Source organism: Paramormyrops kingsleyae, chromosome 7, assembly GCF_048594095.1.
Source record: "Paramormyrops kingsleyae isolate MSU_618 chromosome 7, PKINGS_0.4, whole genome shotgun sequence".
Taxonomy (NCBI): Eukaryota; Metazoa; Chordata; class Actinopteri; order Osteoglossiformes; family Mormyridae; genus Paramormyrops; species Paramormyrops kingsleyae.
In genome coordinates, this window is record NC_132803.1 from 22,305,378 (window position 1) to 22,331,605 (window position 26,228).

Below are 26,228 nucleotides of genomic sequence, written 5' to 3' on the forward strand. Positions count from 1 at the left end.
AGACTACATCCACTTCTTGAAGCTGGAGAGACTGCGGACACTAAGTGACAAAGACTTATACAGCAAGCTTGATTCACATTTTACCATTATCTACACAGTTTATTTACATATGCGATGGTATTGGAGAAAACAGCCATTAACAAACTGTCAGCCACTGACAGTTTGTTAATGGCTGTAAATTAAAGCTGTATGTGAAGGCCAATTTTGTGAACGTAAGTTTCAACTCAAAAGGATAAATAATGAACATTTTAAATCAACTAGTAAAATAATTTATAATCAATATGAAGTGTTTGTATCTGTTTTGCTGACTATATTTTGGCATATAGCAACGTATTGCATTTTCCCTGTATGAGAATATTTGCAACACTTTTCAAAGAATGCATGGAAAGAAAAAAATGTGAATTTCCTACTCATTATGAAATTTGTTGGAAATCACATTATAATAGAATTTTGTCAGCATCAACACAATATTTATCATTTATCCTTTTTTATATCCCATAAAACACTTTCCTCTGAACAATGTGGGTAGGGTTGGATGTTAATAGCACCATATGTTAGAAGAAAACAACAGTTTTAATTAATCTCTGGCAAATTATGGGGGACTGCAGTGTATTATCACATCTATCTGGTAAGATACCCGCCAGCATGGTTTCAACATGCTATCAAATAAACACATAGTTTATATGCCTTGAAATTAAAAGATGTCGAGATATTTTTAAATGCTGCAGTTTCACTGTTTTGTCGCAACTGTGTTTCGTGCTATACATATTGCTTAATGTAGATTTTTGTATGATTTACATTTCAAAACTCTTGTCATCTTGATCAGCTTAGTGTTTCCAGAGGAAAACTGTTTTTTTTTTTTGTTTTGTTTTGTTTTTGATTGGCCTCTAGTTAGGATTTAGTGTCAGGTGGATCACAAAATGGTAGTTGTGAAAGAATTTTTTATCGGGTCAACTAAAAATGATTTTGGCAGGTTTTAAATGAATATCTATACCTCCACAGTATTTCCCAGATGTGACTGATGACTGAATCAGCAATTGTCAGCAAACTGACAATCAGACTGGAAATTATGTGTTGCAGAATTGAGCAGCATTTTCATGTCAGTAAGATGGTTAATTTCAGTGAGCTGAGACGAAGCGGTGCACTGTGGAGCTGTGGGAAGGCAGCTTGGCTGGAGGGGAGGACCATGTGAAATGGGGAATTTGGGGACAAGAAGCCAGGCTTTGTTTTTGGTATTTCCTCTGTTCAAGCCGAAAGTGTTGGGATTGAACCATGTAAAAATCTGAAATAAAAAAATACTTTTCCAGGACGGATGAAAAAAATGCTATTTTGGCTGGAGTGGTCATGAACTTTACTCGTTTCCCACTTTACGGGTATAAAAGGCTAACACATCACCTACATAGATAACTAGTAAAACAAGGATCAGGTAGGAACTGTGCTGACCCCCCTACTGGTATAAGTACTCTAGGAGGTGACAGTACTGTGCCTGCATATTTTTATTTCCAATATGGCAGATCTTTTGTGCTTGTGTGTCAAATCTGAAAGTAGCATAAGTGTCAAGGTTCTCTCCAGCTTCTACCTATGGGTCAGTGTTTTCACAGATGGGCATTATGATCCTCCATCCAGCCTTGGTTTTTATCGGTTACTAGGGCACTTGGACTGCAAAAAAGTGTCTTCTTTTTACACATGAAGCTGAATATTTAAATAGGCTCAGCTTTTCAAGATACATAGCTCAGTTTTAATAAAGATTTTGTAGATTCAGTACTCAGCATTCTTTACTACTTACCCATTTCTGACTAGTAAGCTAGTTATCTTTGCTATTGCAATAACTGCTAATTTATCCTTGCATCTTTAACTATTTGCAAAGCCTGTCCTGCCATCCTGCCATACTGCTTATTGCTCTTATTTACACCTAATCCCAGAAAGATTTGGGATTAAGGTGAAGACTGGACACAGGTCCATCGACAGGAACTAATAGACAGAGACACACACTGCAATTCAGAATCTTCAGTTAATGCAGTTGTTTTGTAAAATGTTCACACATACAGCTGAATGAATGAAACTTGTAGCCCTGGAGTTATGAGGAATCAGCATTCTCTGTTGCTGCAGTATTTTTCTAATTTACATTTGTGATTTAACGTTTTGGGGCAAAGCGAGTCGATTTTTTTTCTTCTTATTTGATCAATAAACAGCATCTTTGCAGTTATACATTCTGTGGATTTTGAAGCTATGGGCTTTTTTTGCAGTGGTTCAGGGATGCAGTGTGAACATATCATTTATGCAAACACCAAAACATAAAACATAATTTTTCCTAATTCATTTCTGATTGAATGTCAGAGCAAGGTAGTCCTATTGAGAACAGAAAATGCATTTTATCGATTACCGTATGTTGCACCTCTCAATTGAAATAATTGGCTGTGATGAGAAGGATGTGCCGTTGGGATATTTATTTCAGTATTACATGAAATAATCTTTGGCTTGACATATAATGATCTGCAATGAAAGAATTTGCACTTGTGCATGGGCATTCTCACAGCAATATCAGTGACATTTTTTAATTTAAACCGGTAAGACAAAATAGAAAGCACTGACCCATCCCTTAAAATATATTTCAAAACCGAATTCCCATTGAATAAAAACACGGACATGGAAGGGGAGTAAAAGCCATTTACTTATATGGGTTGTAGCTTTTAAATGTGGTGCAGTAAGGGCAACAGTAACTTCAGGAGTGAATCTCATAGCTGTGAGGTTGGATCAGGCTGATTGTCGGAATGAAAGACGGTTTCCAGAGCCCTGTCCATCATTATGCATACCGTGTCAGTGGGGGTTTAGCTGATCTGACAGGTGCTTGGCAGCGACAGCATTTTCAGTTTAAATAACCTACTGTGATAACACAAAGTCATTCGCCTCAGCGGAAACTCATGGAATGTAAACGTTTCTGTGGGAAGACAACAATCAGATATTCCTTAAAGTAAATGTTGTGAAGTTATTTCCCTAAATGTAAATGCATTTTATTAAGAGGCGGTCTTGGCCCTTGTAGCTGTTTACCAAGCCTTGTGTTGTTGACTGTCATAGCCATTGCTGCTGCAAGGTAATAAACTTTATAATATCACACAACAGCAATCGACATTGGTGGAGTAGCACTATTCAGTCATTCTGGTACTGTAGCTCAGACTGGGCAAACATCCGAGGTATTATCAGTGTCCCTCAAAATCATGCCATCAGGGTTTCTGCAGCCTGCAAACTGTAGATATTCCCCTCTTTTTTACTTTAGTAGAATAGCTGAATGTGAATTTTGAGCAAGAAAACAGAAGTACTTGGTTGATGTATAGTTTGTATAATATATCTCAAAATACCCTGTGCATTGTTTTATAGTCTGTATATTATGTATTCTATATCATGCATAGTGTGTATAATGAGTTGTCTTGTGTTCAGGGTGTATCTGTGTCCTCCTCTACCATCTGTATGTAGGATGTGCACAATATGTGCACATATCTGCACCCAACACAGCAGCTCTGTTATGGAACACAAGATTTCCACCCACCTGTACATCTGTATCAGATGATGTGATGATGAAACTGATGTGATTGACATGATTGCTAATTATGCTCATAATATTATATATTACCCAATGGCCATCAGAGAACCATGCTTGAAAACAAGAGACCCGAAGCAGAGTCTTATATACACATATGAAAATAAATGAAAATTATATATATATATATATATATATAATTTTCATTTATTAGAAGACCCACTTTCTTCTATAGTGCAATATAGTCGAATGTCTGAGTGAAATCTTATATGAGCACAAGATTTTTCAGGAAGGCATTGAATTGTTTTCATGTGAACTGAAACTAGCATTCCATACATTCCATTTATGATGATCTCCCATGTATTAAATTTGTGGTTTTTTAATTTATGAACAAATATCTGATATTAGGAACATGTATACCTAAAAAATTCTTAATGTTTCCAATGCACTTCTTTCGACTTATTTTTCATTTTGCAGCATTCATCTGATTGATTCTCAAATTCTGCTTCATTCTTTTTTTAAACCTACTTGTTCTACAAATGCAGACACTAACATGCTATATTTTTTCCATGTGTATCACCTGCTCCATGTCCAACAGCATTTAGCCTTTTAATGAGGATCAGGTCATTTGCCATTGTGATTCACGCATAAAGAGTGAAATTACCGAAACTGCTCCTGGTCTCTCTACTTTGGCATATGGTTGTCTAGTGATAAGGACCTTGTTTTGGCAACAACACAAAGCAATTGCTTGTTTCATGTGGTCAGGTCCAGGGCAGAGAGATGTGACTGAAGGCCATTTACCATACATACTGCTATTTAGAAAGATTATCTATATACAGTAAACAGAATTATTTAAGAATTTGCACAAATGTGTGAGCACATTGGTATTGTAAACTGTGATTCTTTGACTTCTCCTCACTGACCAGGAAAAGATTTGTTGGTTTTCAAATGCTTGAGACTTCTAAATATCTTACTTTTGGTCTGATATACCATTTTGCATGGAATGGGTTCACCGTGAAAATACAGATTAACATAATTAGACTACTGCTCAAAAATAAAAAGATTTTAAGCAGTATTAACCCCAGTTTTTGTTACTTAGCTTCAGAGGTACTAGACATCCTTCAGACCTTCTGTTCAATTTATTTTCATATGGTGTCCTTCCAAAAATGGTCTGACCTGTTTTTTTTTACATGGATAGAGAAGAAAATGCTCTATATCCAGCTAAAAGCAGAGGTACATTAATTTACTGATAGACTGCAGAAGTACTGGTGCTTTTGTATCTTATTACTAATGTAAATTGCACTTCCTTTTTTGCATTTGACAGATTGACTCCTTTTAGTTGGTATTTCTCACTTACCAGAAGTTCTGCTTCACAGCTCCAAATGTCAGAGAATCTGCAGTATGTCCATTATCTTTGGCTTAAATTAGTTATGTGTGCTCTGTCGTCATTCCTGCTTATCCTATTATATTCCATATATGACACAGGACAGGTCCTTATATTGGCTGGCTAGTAACTCAGCATGCAAGGCATGTAAAGCTCAGGGAGAAATGCTTTGTGTCATGATTTCAGTAAATGAGCTGAGAACCCTACAGCTTGCTCTTCGAGAATAAGGATAGATAAATCAATACGTTTATGTGAATCTAGCATGAATCTGCACTGGAATCCAATAGCCCCAAGACCTTTATACGTGTCCTGTTTGTTTACAATAAGAATAATGAATTCTAGACTGATTATAATGGTTCCACTATCTAATTATTAGTCTTTAGGGCAATCGGAAGTAAAATTGCCAATGCGGTCTCATGCTGTTCTTGAACATAAACGCAAACACGCTTTTGCAAACACACACACAAACATGCATGTTCAATTCCCAAATGAGAGAGAAACATTGCCGTAAAAGCTACATGCCTTGCAGAAAATTACTCTTTCTTTTCCTAGCCATGCCAGTGTCTTTTTTAGTTTTGAAATAAATTTTAAGTGTTGGGTCAGTGCCTTTTATTTTGTCTTAATTGAATGTCCTGTTAAACAGAGCTGCCATGAGGCTATCCATAACCAAGAGAGGTCTGTTTTATAGACCTGCTTAGCTCGGGTAAGTGACTGATTTAGAAATTAGTTTTGTAAATGCAGCCACAGCCACAGCTAAATCTACAACATTGTTTCCAAAAATGTTGAGATGCTGTGTAAAATGTGAATAAAAACAGAATGCAATTATTTGCAAATCCAACATAGTGTAGCGCCAGCGGGATGTGCATTTCCCAGCATGCCCCACAAGTAATTGTAAACAGCCCCTTGTGTTATTGTTAATACTTGTTGTATTTCCTGTTGTTGCATGTGTGTATGCCTGTATCTTGTGTAAACCTGCTCCGATCCTCCCATGTCTGTAGCATTGTATGAATTACCCACCCTGTGTAAGTTTCACTGTTCAGCATCTGACCTCCCTGTGTTTCTGAAGTATGTTTAGTTCGGTGCTTGTTGGCTGCCTGTGTTAGTCCTGTTAAGGACTGAATAAAATAACCTGGTTCTTCCCCATAACGAAGTCTCTTTGTGATTTGCTGCTCTCGCTATGAAATGTTGTAACTGAGAAAGTTGATTGTTTTCTGGTGAATATATGCTCAATTTTAATTGGATGCCAGCAATATGTTTAAAAAAAAAGCTAGGACAGGGGCAACCAAAGACTGGAAAAATTATGCAGTGCTAAAACAAACACCTGGTTGAATATCTCTAAACTAATAAGATTAATTGGCAACAGGTCAGTAAGGTGACTGGGTATAAAATGAGCCCCGCAGAGAGGCAGAGTCTCTGTGCAGTGAAGATGGGGAGAGGTTCAGCACTCTGTGAAAGTCTGTGTGGGCAAATAGTGCAACAGTGTAAGAGTAATGTTCTTCACTATAATATCGCAAAGAATTTGGGCATTTAATCATCTATGGTACATAATATAATTTAAAGATTCCAAGGAAATCTCTGTACGCAAGGGACAAGGCCGAAAATCAGTATTGGATAGCCATGATCTTCGGGTCCTCAGGTGACACTGCATTAAACACATACACAGTTCTATAGTGGAAATCACTGCGTGGGCTCAGGAACACTTCTGAAAGTCACTCTCTGTGAACACAATTGGTCGCTGCATCCACAAATGCAGTATGAAACTCCACTATGCAAAGAAACCATATTTAAACATGATGCAGAAATGCCACCGACTTCTCAGACCCAAACTCATTTAAGATGGACTGAGGCAAAATGTAAATTTGTCCTCTGTTCTGATGACTCAAAGAGGGAATCGGGCTAAAGAGAAGAGGGACCATCCATATGGTGCATCATTAAACAAAAAATACAGCGAAGGAGTCCCCAAACTGTTGGGCAGCTGACATACTATATCAGGCAAGAATGGGACAACATTTAACTTTCAAAACTCCAGAAGCTGGTCTCCTCAGTTCACAAATGTTTAGAGTTGTGCAACACAGTGGTAAACATGCCCCTGTCTCAACTTTTTTGAAATGTGTTGCTTGCATTAAAATTCAAATAATTTAAATGTAAAATATATTTTTAATATTACTTAAAATATATTGTCATAAAACAATAACATTTCTCAGTTTCAGCATTTTATATGTTTTGTTTGTTCTATCTTCAATTAAACATGGGTTTGTATGATTTGTAAGTCATTGCATTCTGTTACATTTTACACATCGTCCTAACTTTTTTGGAAACGGGGTTGTAAACACAAAACTTGATCCTGAAATAAACTTGCAGTTCTAGTGTTGTCTGTCCAGTTAGTCCTAGGCTAACTGTTAGTGCTTATAGGGATCTAATGCTCTTTTCTGACCATCCATCTGATGACACTGCTTGATGTTCGTTGTGAGCTTTGTAACACAGTAACATAGCTGACAGCCTGAATTATTAGGAAAGTAGAGAAGGGATTATCCCTAATCTCCATCAGGGGAATAATGAGTGTTGACAATGGATTCTTTCCGAACTCATTTGATTCTGAAAATAATAAAAAATAATCAGGTTTAAAGTTCAGTTGACCACCATGCTTTGCTTCAGAATGCATTAGAAGGGAACCCACAGCACAGAGTGGTGCAAGTGAGGAATTACATTTTTTTTTTAAGTATGTGAAGAGCTTAGAGAATGTGGTGACAGAATTTTCTCTCTGTGCTTGATGCATCTCACTTTCATGAGTTGTCACTTTGTGAAAAAGAAATCAGCAGCCTGGATATCATCATGCAACGTTTACACTTAAAATGAATTCAAAGACACACTCGTTCGTAGAAAAAGAAATGTGGAATTCAATGGTCGACGTGGCCTTCAGCTAAACACATTTTAAAACAACATATGTATTTGCACATATGACAGTTTTTGTTTTGAAATAAATAAATATAGAACCCATTTATAGTGCTCATTTACAGACTCTGACATGCATCTGAAGCTGCAGATTTAATCAGGTCATGAGAGGGTATGATATTAAATTGCATCCGGTCCTGCAAGCGGTCCTCCAACTTGCAGGGGAAAATTTTGGGGGTTGGTGTTGGGATAGGCTCTCTAGCCATCGTAAAACATCTCACCATCATGTGGTGGGTGCAGCAACGGGCTGCACTGGCACATGCTCCCCAACCTGTCTTGACCTTATGAGAGGGGTTTGCTCCTCCATACATCCATCTTGTGCCGGACAACCCATTGGGGCAGCGTAGAGCGCCATCTTCTGAGGGAGCGCCGACTTAGGGAACTGCCGAGTAAGCATTAAAATATTATATCCTTACATAAGCAAATTTTGAAGGAGAGCTAGTTTCACATGGTTAAGCTCTTTCAAATTAATCTGTCTATACCTTTACCTCATATAATGATCAGTGTTAATTTTGACAGCAGATTTCAATTTAGTTTTAGTCATAGTCTTTTGACTAAAATGCAATTTTAGTTTTAGTCATATTTTAGTCATCTGTTTTGTTTTAGTTTTAGTCTAGTTTTAGTCGACTAAAAAGCATAAGATTTTAGTCGACTAAATCTACTGTAGATTTAGTTGACTAAAATATATTGGGTTTAATTTAAATGTAATTTAGTTAAACCGTGGTAATATACAAAATATTCTAACTTAAAATTAAATAAAGCCAAGTCTCATTAAATATGTGGAATATCGTCTTTCCATAAAAACCAAAAATTAGATATGCATTGTTTAGAACTTGCATATGACATTCTTCATTCTGTAAAGCAAAAGTGCAACTCCAAATTATTTAAAAGAAAAACTGTATTTGGCAGTAATGCCATTGCAAATACTGCATGACCTGAAAAAATTACCTTGCAGATGTCGCTTTAGATTTGTTGTATTTTTACCAGCGATTTCCGCTCCACACGGTTTACACAAGGTCTTGTTTGTCTTGACATCAAACGTGAAATTATTCCATATATCTTCTCTTCTTTTTCTCCCAGCCATTGCCATGTCATTTTAGTTTAAGTCAGACAGACACCCACCAATGTATGCAAGATGTACTGTCGCATCTCGCGTCGCAAGGTGAATCAGTATCTTAATTTTCCAAATGTGCGTGTGCGTCTCACCGCGCCACGCACCAAGATTAATTCTGATTGGATCATTTCCAAAAACGTCCCTCACTCACATTTTCGTCTCGTTTTTATTAGTTAACGAAAATGTCAATATATTTTTATTATAGTTTTCGTCATCATCACTTAATTTTTATTTAGTTATCGTCTCGTTTTCGTCAGTGAAAATTTGTCGTTGACGAAAATTATAACGAAAATATTTCGTCAACGAAATTATCACTGATAATGATGCATATATGTTTGCACAGCATTTGCTTAATGATCACTTCAAAAAAGTAAGAAAATGTACATTGTAACTTTGCAATCTGTAAACATTTAAACTGTATTTGTGCTTCTATATTGTTAGACTATTTTGCCTAGGGAACTTGACAAATCACACACAATGTTAATATCTTAATAATATAAATTATTATGTAGTTGTCCACATTTTTTTTTACATAGTTGAAGAGAGAATCTACTACCTCATTGGGACCTGCATGCATTCTTTAACGCACTCCTAAAATTTCAAATACACACAGGAAATAGGTTTTATATGCATATAAATACAGTTGAATAGATTTCTGTCCTGTCTGAACGTGACTTTACAGAGCAGTGAGTTGGATGAAAGTGTCCATGATATGTATCCACAGTGGATGGCATTTTCAATCCATTATACTGACTCCCCCTCCCCCCATTTTAAATGGAGCTGACATTTCATTATTAATCTCTCACACATGGACCAGGCTTTCGTGAAAACATCCAATTGCTTCCCATTCTAATTCTACATTTGCCAGTTTTTTTCCATTGTGATTTTTTTAAATTAAAAAATGTTGAAGACATACAATACGATGTAGCAGTTAAAAGCCATACAATCAGACATACCTGTACATTTTTCCAAAACCCCTGTACTGTACAAGTGAAACATGCCTGAAGTAAGTACATGGACATCCTAGCACAATACCCTGACTGAAACAGAGAGAGAGCTCTGTTTAGTTGTATAGGCCTGACCTTATCAGAAGTGCTGCAAAATTCACTTTCATCCTGAGCAGTTACTGTTTCCTTATAACTGCGAGTAGAAGATAAATAGCTTTTTGCAGGGGAAGAAAAAGAAACTGCAGGCATTTTGTCCCAGATTGTCCCAGATCACAGACAAAGTGAGGTTACTGGTTATGGTACAGGTGACATAAGGAGAGAAAGTTGAATCTAAAATTACAATCCAAGTAATTAATGGTAAATATCTATCCATCTTCTACACTGTCAGATGTAGTGTACAGCCCTTATAGTTTTGTACCCCAAGGTAAAAATAGCAAAAATGTACCCCCAATGATACAAATATTTTTGTCAGTATCCATTTCTGTACCTTAGAAGGTACATTTACCTTCAGCTAGGGTGCAATTGGCAGACCCTTGTGGGTACAGCTCCAGTGACAAGCAATTGTACCCTCAAAAGTACAAATTGGAACAGTACTCTCTTTTCTCACAGTTTAAGTGCTTACCATGGTCAGGGCAGCAGTACAGGGTGTTCCCTAAACTTATGTCCTGTGTTGTGTGGCATACGCTCCAGGCTCCTACTGCCAACCTTACTAGGGTAAGCTAAATATGGATGGATGGATGGATGGATGGATGAAATTTACTATAATACGATGAAGTTATTAAATGGTGAAAGTAGTAATTACACCACAAATACAATGTGATCCATTATATTTTCTACCTGACAGAAAGTTCCATCAATTGCAACTGGTATTACTACAAAATAAATGTTATTTTGATTTCCTGGGAATGAAGGCCTTGCAGTAAAGATTCTTGGGTTGGGTTGGAACATAGAATTGGGGTAAGCCCAATATGATTGTATTTAGCAGAGTGGCTTACCTTAACCTAAACAAAAACAGTAAATAAATGAGAAGAATGCAAGTAGTTTTTAGCTGTTAATTAATTTAGTTTATGTTTATTTTAATTTTATTCTTTCCTTTAGCATGTCTGTACCTTGGATATCTCATGCACATTTTGCACCTTGTCTACAGGACCTTTTCAGATGCCATAACTTTTCCAAACTTTGTTGTGTGGTGCAAGTTATTTCACAAAACTAATTCTTTCTTGCCATCAACAGACACACAGTGATCCATAGTGACGAAGTGAAATGTGTTTTTAGGAATTCTAGCAAATTTATGAGGAATAAAAAATCGAAATCCTCCATTCATGGCTGTAATCAATCCTTTCACTATGGCAGTGCAAATTTGCCATTGGTCATCTTTCAGGTGTCTCTATACCTTGATTGCAGTCCACCTGTGGGAAATTGACTTGATTGGGTGTGATTTAGAAAGGCACACACCTCTTTTTATAAGGCCCCACAGTTTATGGTGATTGATAAATTGAGAACCAAGCTACGAAGCCTATTGAATGCTCTGCAGATCTCATGGATAACATTGTGGCTTCATGTTGATATAGAAAAAGGTATCAAAGCTTTGGCAATGGTTTGGCTGTTCAACACAAGATCCTTCTTACAGTGAAGCTTAATGGTGCAGCATTGTGTTTTGGAGATGATTCTCAGTGGCAGGGACCAGTAAAGTCTCAGTATTGACATAAAGATGAATGGAGTCAAATCAGGAGAATTTATTGGAGATAAACTGCTTTATAGTGCACACAACCTTGGATTCAACTTTCAGCATGACAATGATCCAAAGCAGACAGCCAAGACATTGATGGAGAGGCTTTGGAACAAGTTTCTGAATGTCCTTGAGTCACCCAGCCAAACCCTAGTCTTGAACCTCATAGAAAATCTGTTGAGAGACCTGAAGGCTGCAATTTCACCGGTGTGACAGAGCTTGAGAGGATCTCCAATGAATGCCCAAATCCATCTGCGCAAAGGTCTTTATGGCATACCCAAGAAGAATTGCGGCTCTAATCACTGCAGGAGGTGGTGTTCCAAAGTACTGATTATTTATGTAAATGCTAAGTTTCAGTTTTTTATTTTTAAAAATTAAAACATGTTTCCTTTGTCCTTGTAGGGTATCATGTGTCAACTGATGCACAATGATGTGGAAAAAATAAGTCGACGACACAACATAATTGGATAGATCTGTACAGTTTCTGAAAGCACTGTAAAAATTATTTGGATTATTTATGAATCTGTTTATTAGTTACCGTTCTTTTCCCATTGTTCTGTTTTTGCAGACGTAACTGCCCCCCCAGCCCACTGGATTTCTTGCGGTCTCCCCTTCGCCGAGCAGGTCACATGGAACCCAAAGTTCTGCATAGTCACGGACTCTCAGCTGCTGTTGCTGGACAAAGGAAAGGTACGCATGTCAATGTGCTGAACCTGGGACATAGTTTTATTAACAGTGTTGATTTGGTATTCAGGCTTCACTAAAACTCAGTAACACGGTGACCGGCCTCCAGTCTAGTGGGGTGTCTTCCCCATGTGGGAACTGAGATCAGGTTCGGCCCGTACCACTGACATAAATCACACAGGGACAATCTCTCTGCCCTGCTGTGGCAACTGATGCCACTTTTACTGGACTGAAGCTCTTTGGTTTGACCCCCGCCAAAGCCCTATCTTCTGTCATGTCATTATCCTCCCACTTAGGTCCCCACATCACATTTCCTTTCTATCCCTTTCTGCTCATTGGTTTAGCTCTCCCAGTACTTCTCATGGTGTCTCACTCGTTCTCCATATTTCCACCCAGCATCTTTTACCTTCATTCTCCTGTGCTTTATATTCTGCTTTTCACAGGTAATTAAGCAAGGCCATGCCCATGCCGTCATCTTATGTAGTTTGTCATGGTGACAGGCCAGTAACAGCAGCCAGCCCTGCCCCTCTAACGCCGTGCGTGTAATTATACCTGTGTCCGTGCCCAGTCCCAGTTCTTTGTTTTACCACATGTCACTTATGATTATTGCACTGCAAAAATGGCCTCTCAAATGTAAAATAAACTGTTTCTGTTTTGAGACAGGATGGCCTAAAATGAGCAAAATTATCTGCAAGTGCAGTAATTGTACTTGGTAAGATTTTCTAAAATAAGACAATATGTCTAAATGCAAGCAAATTAATCTGATTCATAAGATGTGCTGTTAGTTTATTAATGAAATTAGAATTTTGCCTAAATATAAGAAAATTATACTTGCTTAGATTTTCATTTTTTGCAGTGTTTGTAGGTATTTAGGTTGTAAGCCAGTTAGTTATTTATTTTTATAAAAAGTCTGCACTGTCCGTGTGTTTGTGTTCCCGGTCTTCACACTACAGGACAGCTCTCCTTACTGTGTGTCTAAAAGATGGATGTATCTTTAAAACAAAGCAATCTAATTTCAGAAATGGCTGCCCTTGATAATAGCTTGGACATGCCGGTGGTCACTGTACTGTGACACATACGTGCTCTCGTTCTCTTTTCTGTTTGCCGTTGGTTCTTTGTTCATTCGACGGATAAAATCCATATCGGTCATACAGAACATAAGATCGCGTAGTTACTAATAACTCCCCTTTTTAATGGGTCTTTATGCATTTTTAGCACCATTGTACTGAGAGCAGTATGTAGTGATTGCTTTCTTAAAAAATGTGTTATGCTACTGATGTATTTTGTAGAGATATGAAGAACTTGAGTTTGAAGATTGTCTTTAATGAATCTGTAATACGCGGTATTGGTCATGCAGTTGTTTTTAAGCTTTGTGTTAACTTCGTTGATGTAATGTAGTGTTATAATTAATTTAAGCAACACTTTGAGGTCTACAAGACAGGCATGAGACTTATGATTCATAGAGCCATGCTGTATGGGAATGCTGGGAAATGGGGCACTGTAATGGATGTACAGTAGTAAGTACTGGGCTCTCCAGTTATCAAAGTGCTTTCCCACTTCGTAGTAAGAAACCCCTGTACACAGCCAAAAAATGAAAGTTATTTCTCAGAACAGGAAACACTCAAATAAATGTATGGGAGATGGCTCATATCTGTCTGAAGCGTAATAGTTGTGTAATGGGCATTTCTGGTACTGATTAATTTTACCTTTTCTTTGTTCCCTGCACAAGGGATGAATGACTGTGCTCTGACTTGCTTTTTCCTCCAGTTACTGGGTCCCAGCTTGACACCCAAACCAATCACTGTAGTCTTATAGCTGGGCATTTTTCATCTCAGACGGCGCCACTTGACCTTGATTTCTGTTCTCTTTCCATTTCTACTATAAAGACCCATTTCTGTAGTGTTGATCCCTGCCTTACCCTCACTTGTTGTTCCTGAATGGGAAAACCCTCTATTAAATCATTCCTTGACCAGTCACTTGCACAACTATAGTGCTTTGTGTACAAAGTCTGAATTAACTATTTATCAAAAGACATGAATTTGATATGGAGAAGATTAGATTCAGCATAAAGAATTAAAGTAGTAGTAGCAAACGATAGTAGTACAAATGTAATCAACTTAACTACTTTAAAACATTTATAGATTTTGGTAGACATTGGAAATAGAGGTTTCTTTGTATATCTGATCTGGGCTGTAATCATTTGAAGTATATGGAACTTGTTTCAGTTTCTAGTTATTTAATACTAGATAATACCAGCTATTTCATAGTCGAATAAGTTGTAATTTATACCGTGACTCATTTTGACAGAGACAGTATTACAGTCCTGAAAGTAAATTTCATAACCAAGAGAAAAAGTATTAAAAATGTCAAACAAAGGAGAAACTGCACAGCCTTCCCCAGTCCGCCACTCAGCCCGAAATCCACTGTCCTGTGAGACATTCAGGCGAAGCTTCATTGCTTTCAGTAAAATGAGACAAAAAACATGGAACAGACAGATTCTTAATGACAATTCCATGACTAAATAGTAAACGTAGTATAATAAAGACAAGAATGTCTGCATGTTTTATGTGCCACTGCAGTCTGTGGCTCTGGATCACATATGAAAGCCCTGAAACAGTCACGCTGTCTTACTGAATGTATACAGGATTTAAAAAATTAACTGTTGAATATCTAGTTGTGAGCCAGAATCATGAGTAAGTAATTCAGTTACATGTAGTGAACAGATTTAACTATCGGGAATATAATTAAAATTCAGTGTCTGTCCTGGGAGCTCGAAGCAATTAAGTACACTGCAGTTAGAAAAATTCTAACTTCATTATCTCAAGGAGGAGCGGGAGAGAGAAGAGGGAGAAATATCATGAAAGGACACGGTTTTCATGTGGCTGAAAAGTCATTTGAGAACATCATGCCCCCCCCCATCCCCCCGCATCCGATGGACTGGCCATGTATTGACTTTTCTCCGTTTACTGCCATCTCGCCTTCCTGAAATACCGCAGAGGGTGGGTGGTTTGTTTCACAAGGCTTCGATTTTTTTTCTCTTCAGGCCATGCTCTAGTTCACCCATGAAGTGCCATGAAACATGAGGAGGAAATCAGTGCTCATTGACTCTCCTGTTCACCTCCTGGCCGTTAAAGCACTCAGACCTCCTATGAAGAGGGAATGCTGTCTTGATGTGAAGAGTGAATCACATTTTTCTGTTTCAACCCCAAACACTGGCATACAGCACATGTCTGATATATTACATTACATATGGAGATTATCTGGCCAAAAGCAGACCAGCTGGGGACAAACCTAGATCTTCAAAGGGTCAGTTGCAAACTGTGGGACGGTGATGCCCAGACTTGGTCCTGCTCTGTGTCAGTCCCTGTTGTATTCTTCTACAGAAGTTACTGGGAATTTTTTGCTAAGAAGTGAAAATTAAGAATGGCACCTACTTAATGTGGTCTGGAGAGCCCAAATCCCCATCGTCATAAACATTACCCTGAGTGGCCTTTTCTTCAGGATTTACTTGGTTTCAGTGTTAATTAGTGTTAACTAACATTGGCACCTATTTAAGAGCAGGGTTTAGTTGAGTTTACCCAACAATTTCCATTTGCTCTTTTAACTGAGAATCATTTTTATTTCTATATGTTGTTATATTATTCCATAGTATCTCTTTCGATGCTTTTATAAATTTTGGCCTTATAGGTGTCTAGGTTCTGTTCCATCTGTCCCTCTCCTTTGCACTTTGTGAGCCGCTCTGAACAGCTGCTTCACAGTGTTACCTGCAGTAGCGGTGAATTGTCTTTCCTGTTGAGCTGAAGAAGGCCATGTCCAGAGCTTCATGGTCCTGCTCTGCCCCCTTTCCTGTTGGGCTGGAGAAGGCCATGTCCAGAGCTTCATGGTCCTGCTCTGCCCCCTTTCCTGTTGGGCTGGAGGAGACCACGTCCGGAGCTTCATGGTCCTGCACTGCCCCCATTCCTGTTGGGTTGGCGAAGACCACATCTGGAACTTCATGGTCCTGCTCTGCCCCCTTTATTTTTGGGCTGGAGAAGGCCACGTCTGGAGCTTCATGGTCCTGCTCTGCCCCCTTTCTTTTTGGGCTGGAGAAGGCCACGTCCGGAGCTTCATGGTCCTGCTCTGCCCCCTTTCTTCTTGGGCTGGAGAAGGCCACGTCCGGAGCTTCATGGTCCTGCACTGCCCCCATTCCTGTTGGGCTGGAGAAGGCCATGTCCAGAGCTTCATGGTCCTGCTCTGCCCCCTTTCTTTTTGGACTGAAGAAGGCCATGTCCGAAGCTTCATGGTCCTGCTCTGCCCCCTTTCCTGTTGGGCTGGAGAAGGCCACGTCCGAAGCTTCATGGTCCTGCACTGCCCCCTTTCCTGTTGGGCTGGAGAAGGCCACGTCCGAAGCTTCATGGTCCTGCACTGCCCCCATGCCTTTGATTCTTCTAATTTCTTCTTCTTTTTTTAGCCTAGACATTCATCTTCCTGTCCCTCCAGACAGTTAAAGAGAAATCCATTGCCTCCCTGCCCGTTGAACGAATTACGTAATTCCTGTTCCCCAAGTAATATTTTATCTGTGGTGTCAGCCACAGGTAACTTGTCTGGGGGTGAGGGGTTTGGTTACAGAGGGAAACCAATGAGACAGAAAAGACATGCTGCGGGGCTCATGCAAAACAGAATATGTCTGTGTGGTGCAGTTTTTCCTCTAATCTCATGAGGACCTATTTATGTAAAATGTGAGAGTGTCTTCAGGAGTAAAAATGTCACTTTGAACGATGATAAAAAAAAAAAACAGCTTAAAAAATCCAAAACTGTCAAAACAATTATCAACACTCTGTTTTTGGTTTTTGTTCTAGCAGCAGTAGGGATTGTATAATATACTACATGTTTGTGTGATTCAATGGTCACTAGTGAGACCGCAAATGGTAAAAAAAAAAAATACCTTCAAGGGATGTATACAATATAGCAGTGTTTCCCAATCTGGTCCTTGGGGATCCCCTAGACAGTCCACCTTTTTGCTCCCTAAGTGCGCTGGCAGACTCCACCTTTTTGCTCCCTAAGTGCGCTGGCAGACAGTCCACCTTTTTGCTCCCTAAGTGCACTGGCAGACAGTCCACATTTTTGCTCCCTACTGGTTGCTGGGAGGGAGAAAAAACATGGATTGCCTGGAGGTCCCCGAGGACCGGACTGTGATACTTAGTGAAAGGTACATTTGTGCTTATGTGGAATATACCGTATTTGTCATTGAGCTCAATAGCAGAGAACTCACCCACAATCATTGCCTTGGGCCGGTATCAGCATGCCGAGCCTGGGCTTGGACTCCGCCTCCATGTTTGCTCATGTGGCCTCTTGCCCCTTGCCCTCCTACAGGCGCCTCCCTTCCTGCTGCAGGAGCACCGGCCTGGAAGCCGGGCCCGGCTCCTGCGTCGCACCATCAGTGTGCCGGCGGAGAGCCACCTCCCCGATTGCCAGAGCGAGCTCTCCACTGGGAGCGGTGAGTATAGCTGCAGGGACAGCCCCCCCACCACGGGGACACCTGCAATGGAGCGACCTGCTCCCTCTTACTCTGGGCACAGAGACCATGCTGTGCTGGGCAGAGACCGGTGACTGCTGTAGCTTTAGGTTTTCAGAAGTACATAGATGGGAAAGGTGACATGCTTTCATATTACCTCACGGTGCACTAGGGCATGCCAGGAGGGCAGAGGAAGGCTGTGAGGCGTGTCACATCATCTTCATTTATCTCAAGCTGGAGACATAAGCTCCTGGTGAGATGGAACTAAATTACGGAAGTAAGGTTTGGCAGAATAGAGGAGTGAGGGCCGGGCTGGCGTGGCGACCATAACGCTCTAGGGACTCATTCTAGGGACTCATTATTGCTCTGCTTTTTATATCTTTTTTTCTGTAACTTGATCAACTCTCGCATTCCCAAGTGATGTCTAAGTAATAAATCCTGAATGTAATATTTTTTGTTTTATTTGTACCATTTCAGTTTCCTTCCCCTTTAAAGACACATAAATGTCTTGGAGGTGGTATATAGAAGAGTGAATGAGGAATACAAATACAAGTAACACTGCTTTTCTGATGGTAATATTTCATTCCTGTCCTTGACTTGACTATAGATTTAACTTGCGATAGACTGCGATGGATTTAGTGCCCCTGCTTCACCAGCAGAGGGAGAACGTGTCGTTCCCAGAGTGCACTTCTCTGCTGCTGGGACCTTTCAGATTGTTGCTGGATTGCTGTGGGATTCTCACAGTCCCTTAAACGTCAAGGTGTGTTCACACAAGGGGTATGCTTGTTCTGAGCCTTTGCAAGCTGAATTTCCATCATGCGGGTGGGCTGAAATGATAAAAGTCAATAAAATGCAGTTCTCTCAGAATAAGAAGGAAAGCAAAGTCCTCTGTCAGGAAAACCGATATGTCTGCTTCCCAGGTGACACTTCTTATGAAGTTAAACACGGCCTGATACTGAGTTCTCCTTTGAAACCTTCACTAGGTGTCTCATTCGTTGTTTCTACAGGTCTGCCTGTCACATTATTTTGCAACTGTAGGTTTCTGGAAATGTGGAATACTTTGCAAAAGCCTTTTCCTAGGCTTCCAAAGGGCTCCACAAATAAGATGTGTAGGCAATGATAAATGTTTTGTATACCTTCCAAGAAGACCCTATTATGATAACAATTATTTGACTTCTTCATAGTAAAATTTTGCTTTGTCCATTACCTGTTCAAACATACATGACTAATATGATTGCATCATATCAATAAAACATATACCGCAGGGTAGTATTGATCTGGACACTTTAATAATATGCTTATTAAAATACTCATTAATATATTCCCAAGTGCCCCTCAGTGCATGTTCCTGCTCTTCTGCATTTGAAATCATCTCCTTATAAATAATGTAAATGGTTTAATATTATATCATGTAACATATAAAAATTTAATTGTTATGAGAATATTTTCCTTTTTTGGAAAGAACATTGGCTAAAGACCTGGAGTTGTTGAACTTTCTTTTTTACCCTTGAGTAATCAAATAAAATTACTCCACCTATACAGTATCTTTGGGTAAAATGCATAGTTTTAAAGCTCTGAGTTGCGATAACATCTGCTGTGCAACAAATAACGTGGTGGTGTATTAAATACTGCGGTGTCTTTATGCTGGATGATTTAACAGACACAATAAGGAAGTCTGCGTCTCATTCCAGTATATAATATGAAAGGATTTTATAGTTTACCAATCATTACTATGTAGCATTCTGCAGTGGTATGACAAAGCCTTCATAAGAGACACAGTTAAAATACCCACCACTGCCACCAGACCATAAAACCACTTCTTATTTTTCTCACATTGTGCTTTTTTTGTGGTTTAGTAGTCTTCAGTCAAACTTGTGAGTCTACAGAAGTCAAAGCAGTTTCAGAACTTTTCCTGTGAAAATTTGGCAGTCAAATGTGCACAGAAGAATGCTTTCAGGAGCTAGGCAGCGAATGTTTCAGCATGAAACACAACGGGGAAGGAGTCAACGAGAGCAGCAGTGCTCCCCAGCCCGGTCCTGGGGGCCCCCAGACGGTCCACGTTTTTGCTCCCTCCCATGCAGCTCCCCAGGGGGGTTTCCCAGGACTGATTTGAGAAACAAATCAACCTAATGTGAAAAATGTAAAAAATATTTTGTAATGTAGAGCAGTGCTTGTGAAAGTTTTTTTTCCTCAAACTTGATATGGGGTGGGGAAGGGGTTTCCATTGATAAATTTTGTTGGGTGGTGGGGGGGGGTAGCATATTTAGCAAATGATCTTGCGACCTCCCCTGGGCGTGGGTGGGGGGGGGTCCTTCCAATGACATCCTGGTCAAGGCCATAGAGGTGGTAACAGCCAATCATGCAAACACAGTCATACTCTATGGCAGGGTTATTCAAATCACAGTTCTTCGAGGTCCGAGCACTGATGGTTTTCCACCCTTCCTTTACCTGTCAGTCAGGTGTGAAGCCTCTGACCAATCAGAATCAGTAATTATTAAACTAACTACCTGGGAGAACTGACAACACGGCCTGGATTTGGAATCGGGGTCCAGATTTGAAGAACCCTGCTCTGTGGGAAATTTCTGACACCGGTTAGCTTAACCAAATGTTTTTGGGCGGTGAGAGGAAATTGGAGCATGTTAAAGTTATCATCATCTAAAGGTAACATGCAGTAGCTTAGCGCTCACCTTGTACTCGTGGGGAGTCTCATTCAGCCACACAACAACACAATTCTGCTGCATTTACTCCACCATTACAGGAGTGTTTCTGAAGGGGTACAGCATGCCGTGTGACGGTGGTATAATCATCAGAATCATCAGTTTCTTAAGCTCTGGTTTGCAGCATAACTTCCTGGAATTAAGAAGCTTATTCCATCAACATAAATCATAAATATGGGAATTATATTAGTCCTACAGCATGTTTCTCTTTGGTTTGTGTGGTAATGTGTTTTTTTTTGGTGAAATAGTCTCAATATATGGCTTGAAATGGTAAAACTTGCATTATCCTTCAGCAATCTAAAACACGGAAAAAACGAAAAATTCTTCCACTCTAAAAACTATTTAGGCCAGTGCTGATTATAGTTCATAGAAAGCTGTATTTTTACTCTGTATTTAAACCTGAGCCCTAACCATAATACTATGTCATATGCTAACAGAGGCCAGCTGAGAGATTTTCCTAAAATATTTCTCTTGTAAGGCTAAAAAGAAGTGTAACCTTATTTGTCCAGAAACTACAAGCACCTCCATGTAACTGTTCTGCGTGTACAGTGTTCTGTGGGCATTGGAGTGCTGATTTTCTCCCTCACCTAGGGGGTTAGCTTGGCCATGTATGGAATAAATAATGTGCTGGATGCAGCTGCAGCAGAAAACCATGGCACCCTGTCATACCAGCTTGATACACATCTGAAGATATGCAGAATAGGGCTATTTAGCACTTGGATGAACTGTTTCTTAGATAAAACCCTGATTTTGTCAGCAATATTATTAGTGGGCCAGTAGGGGGCAAAAGTCCCTTTGCATCACATAACATAGCAATGTCTCAGTTCAGTGCATAGGTCACTAACATGAGGTGGAACATGTGACTTGGATTCTAAAGTACCGGGAGGAAACTCCATGATGACATGGGGAGAACATGCAAACTTCACACATGGCAGAGACTTGAACGCTGGTCCCAAAGGTGTGAGGCAAGAGTGCTAACCACTGCACCCCCATGCTGCCTGTCACGAGTGTAATCACCATCAGAATTCGAAATGAGCACAATGAAAACATCTTTGTATAGAGCACTAGATTCTGCATTATACGCACATGTTTTATGGTCAACTTGGTCGTTCATATTTTCACAGCACAAGGTGAGAATATGTGTGTATATATGAGGACTACCACAAGCTTCAGATTTTCAGTTTGAGGGATGAATATCCATAGAGGCAGGCTTGGAGGACACCATCTGCTTTGGTTCTGATATCCCTGCCTTTTTCCCATGTCTTGTAAAAATAGTGAGGCACTGAGGTTATGGAGAAGAATGAAAGAAGTGGGAAAAATTAGTGATCGTATGAATGGGATTCACCAACCCAAGGAAACACATTTCCGGAGACAAGCGGCTTACTGGCACCGGGTTGGTGACGGTGTTTTTCTGGTCTTAGCCATCCTCCTGCCCATAAGAGGATTATGGCCATTATTAGACTACCAAAGTATGCATGGAGTGTGCCGGTCAGTCTTCAGTGCTACTCTGTTTAGTCTGTAAGCTCTTTGAGACTTACTGAGCATAATATGGAGAATTCAGCTTGTCTTATTTGTCCTGTGAGAATCGTGTATGTCATATGGTCTTGTCTGTCCTTGATGTTTCTGCGACCCTCAAAATACTGGTAGGGGCAGAGCTATAACGGCAGTGTGGCCCTTAAACCATGTGCTATGAGCTGTTGATTCGCTTTTCGATGAGCCGCTTTGTCTTAAAAACAGCTGGCCCCATCCCTTTGCCATTTCCAGCTTGGGTGCTCTTTCTCACATTGTTGGTTTTACTGCACAGCTCTTGCGCTAATTAAATTCAAACCTAGCAAGGTTCCTGCATTCTTCTTCATTCATTCTGACTGGCTTTGTTGAAATGCAGAGTTACTCAGAGCTAGGCACTTTATAGACTTTATCACACTTTCTATGCCTTTTGATAATTGCAGATCCTTATACATGCACATGTATCTGTCTGAGGATACCTTAACACCCCCCCCCCCAATGCTCAACCCAAAAAAATGATTCAGCTTGTATTATCAGACAGCTGCTACCATCACAGGGTCCTGCAGCTGTGGATGTCATAAGTCGAGCTCGATGTTAACTTTATTATTGCTGCATCTCTCTGAATTTCTCAGTGAAATCAGCGGTTGAAGTTACAGATTGGTGGTGATGTAGTTTTATTTATATATATTATCTTACAAGAGGAGTAGTATAGTTACGTCATAGAAGAGAAAAAAAGATAATGTACTCTGAGATACTCTGTTCTTTGTGCGTGTTGATGCACTTAGCCTTTTCCCATGTGCAACACTTAACCCTATTTACTTTCTGTTCTTTGTTTTGTTGGACTAATATGATTAGATTTCAATATACAGCTGCAGAACAAATTAAGAGACCACTCTGTATTAACAATTCTGCATTTTTAAACCCTGTTTTTTTCATGGTTCTGCTGGCAGAAGAACCAGCAGATTGCTTCAGGTTCAAAATTTCAGCAGTACACAAGAATAAGGTGAAGCAGGACACATTGGAAATGACCAGAAACCAGCCAGGTAAAAGGTAGGAAGCAGCAAGGAAGAAGCCCTTCATTAATGAGAAATAGTGAAGAACCAGGTTGCACACACACACACACTCAGGATGCCCTGCGTGTCCTGAGTGGGACGCCCTGTGCATCCTGAGTGGGGGACGCCCTGTGCGTCCTGAGTGGGACGCCCTGTGTGTCCTGAGTGGGGGACGCCCTGTGTGTCCTGAGTGGGACGCCCTGCGTGTCCTGAGTGGGGGACGCCCTGTGTGTCCTGAGTGAGGGACAAGCATATTCATGTCACAGTTTGCTGTGCTTCAGTGGGTCCTTCAGAGCTTTTGTGTCCAGAGGCAATACATCACAAAAACTCTATGCTTGGTGCCAGGAGATTTGTTCGCAGCAATGACTGTGTTGTTGATTTTGTGGGTAAAAAAAGCATGCAAAAATGTGTCTCACCATAATTCAATTCATATGAATGAAGATTGTTTCCCCATTTTTCTGCAGCATTGATTAATTGATTAAAATTTAATCCTGAAGGTGCCATAATTGTTGTTCAAGCCCTGCATTCTTGCATTGACAGCACTTGAAATTCTACTTTATTATGCCCTTTTGACTTCATATGTTTGGCTGTAGTACAATATTATGAATAAGCCATGTATTTGTTTCAAATTTATAACCTGTAAGAAATATAAATGGTGCTTTTCAAATCTGGGCACACCCACAATGCTGCTACTGTGCAGTCATTGTTAATGATTACTGACTACGAGTAGGCATCCCCTTAAAAGTGTGGTTCGGACTGGATTTCAGCTGTGTTTTGCTTTTCATCTGAAAGCCATTATCAAAAATACCACATTCAGTATAAAAAATATTGTTTGACATCCATACATCTTCTAACTGCTTATCCTGGTCAATGGGCTTAACCAAATCAATTGTACCAAGTAAGTGAACAAGCAAGCAAAGAAACAAGCAAGCAACCAAGCAAACAGACAAACAAACAAGTAAAGCCTGTACTTGCAGATGACAGTGAAATCCTCCATCTATTCATCCATCTTCCATACTACCTATCTGGTTTTGCTTTTTTTTGTGTTTTTTCAGTTACATGCATAATAATCTGTAGGCAGGTTCTCAGCAACAACAGGTCTCTTATGAGGTTCTTGCAGTTATCCAAACTTCTCACCCTGCCACAGACATATGCCTTCCGTGTTAGCATTAGCATAGCAATTCCTCACCGGTGAGCATGGGAGAAGTTTCACAGCCAGGGAAATCTGCAGATTCCTCCTGGAACCCTGCTACAGTTGGTTCCCCTATAAAAAAGCAGCAACCAGCCCTGTTTGAGGGTTCAGAGGTACTTTAGCTCTTTCCCATGCAACATCGAAGAGATGCGTTGATCACATCCCAACAACAATATTCAGTGGCTTCAACGTCTCTGGACAGATTTCATCTCCCACTGCAGCAAGGAGGCCTCAGACCAGTAAGAGTAACTTAAACTGCCGTGAGTGAACCTGACCCACCAGCAAGTTCCCACACTGTCTCCAGGTTAGAGGTAATATCACCTGGATTATGGAGTTTTTCAGAGTGTTCCCCATTACTGGTCAGTCCTTCCCTTAATGAACACAGCCTTCCCAACATTAAGCTTAAACCCTGTTAATGCTTAATGAACACAGCCTTCCCAACATTAAGCTTAAACCCTGTTAATGCTTAATGAGCACAGCCTTCCCTTCATTCTGGGGCCACTCGACAGCCTCCCCCTCCACACTCCCCTCATGCGTGAGCTTGTCCTTCAGGACCCCCTCTTCTGGTCTCTTTCAGCTGATTCAGGAGAACCTTACGCAAGCATTGCCCTGAAGGTCTCCTTTTTCAGCATGACAGCTTCCCTCTCCGTTGGTGTCCACCAGTGGGCCCTTGGGCTGCCACTGTGACAGGCACTGCAGTTTGCTGCATTAAACACAGACAGCAGATTTTCTCTATGTAGCACGAACATAGTGACATAGAGGTGGCCCTCTTTTGCAGCTATCAGCTTGGCAGTTGTGCGTATTCACACCATGGGTGTAAATGATGGACGGTGTGGGGGGTTGTAACCCCCCAATAATCAAAACCAGCCAATACAATCCCCTGGATCCGTTTAACTGGGTGGAGACCTTAACACCCCCCCCCCCCAATGCTCAACCCAAAGTTATGCCCTTGATTCACACTCACCTGATGTCTTTCTCCAGAATGGGAGAGGGTCCACCCCCAATCCAGGGGTTTAGTTCCAGAGCTCACACTATGTATGGAGGCAAGACCAACTAAATTTCATGGATACCTGCAGTAACTCAGGCCACTTCCACAAATGAAAGGTAATGTTCCACATACCCAAAGCCACTGTCCATTGCCAAGATCTGATCTGCCTGGGTTCTTCTTGCCAATGCTTGCTGCTAGCATCTCATTTGACCCCAGCTGTCTTCTTGTGGTCGACAGTGTGATGAGATGGTTCCACATAACCTTCTGAGGCTGGGACCAGCCGGGTTACGTGGGTGAGTCTGGCCACCAGGTCGTCACAAATCCCTCCACCATGCCAAGGTCACGATCCTCCATGGGAAGGTGTGAAACTGAACTCTAATCTTTTATGAGTTTCTTGTTTAATTATTTTTTTTCAAGTGTGCAAAGGATTAATCTCTTATCTGAGATTTGGAACTTAATCTCTCACATTATAATTTCAGTGGCTGGAACAAAATAAACCTTTTGCCCTAACCTGATTTCTGATTGACTTTTCATGAAGTTTGCAAATAATACTTTGCCATCTTACGTTTTATTTATTTATTATGTTATGCATGATGGATGGCATAGTGTAGAGGGGTTAGCAATGTTAACTGATATCACTATGGTTGGGGAGGTGCAAATCCTGCTGGCCTGTATGTTGGTGTTGCATGCAGGGAGGCCAGTTGGCATCTGTCAAGCATTCCTGTCTGGGGTGTACCCAAGGTCCGTGTTTCTCAGCCCATGCCTCCAGGACCCCAAGACAGTCCACAGGTTTGCTTCTTACCAGCTCCTGGTAAAAACATGGACTGTCTGGCAGGGAGGAGCAAAAACGTGGACCACCCTGACTAGGATAAGCTGGCAGAAGATGGATTGAAGTGTTGGGAGTGGTGATTTTAAGGTTTTTGTTTTAAAATCT

The 26,228-nt window shown here is 40.3% G+C and overlaps 1 protein-coding gene across 4 annotated transcripts in view; it reads left to right on the forward strand.

Annotated features, from left to right (window-relative positions):
• Window positions 1-26,228, forward strand: part of LOC111841820 (disabled homolog 2-interacting protein-like) — a 213,930-nt gene that overhangs the window by 13,123 nt on the left and 174,579 nt on the right. For 3 of the 4 annotated variants that reach the window (XM_072714505.1, XM_023807871.2, XM_072714506.1), the window contains 2 exons: window positions 12,230-12,351; window positions 17,698-17,821. In XM_072714505.1, coding sequence (XP_072570606.1) covers window positions 12,230-12,351; window positions 17,698-17,821 — 246 coding nt within the window. Of the gene's footprint in view, window positions 1-12,229; window positions 12,352-17,697; window positions 17,822-26,228 lie in introns of those variants that run through there. The other variant, XM_072714509.1, reaches the window with a different exon arrangement.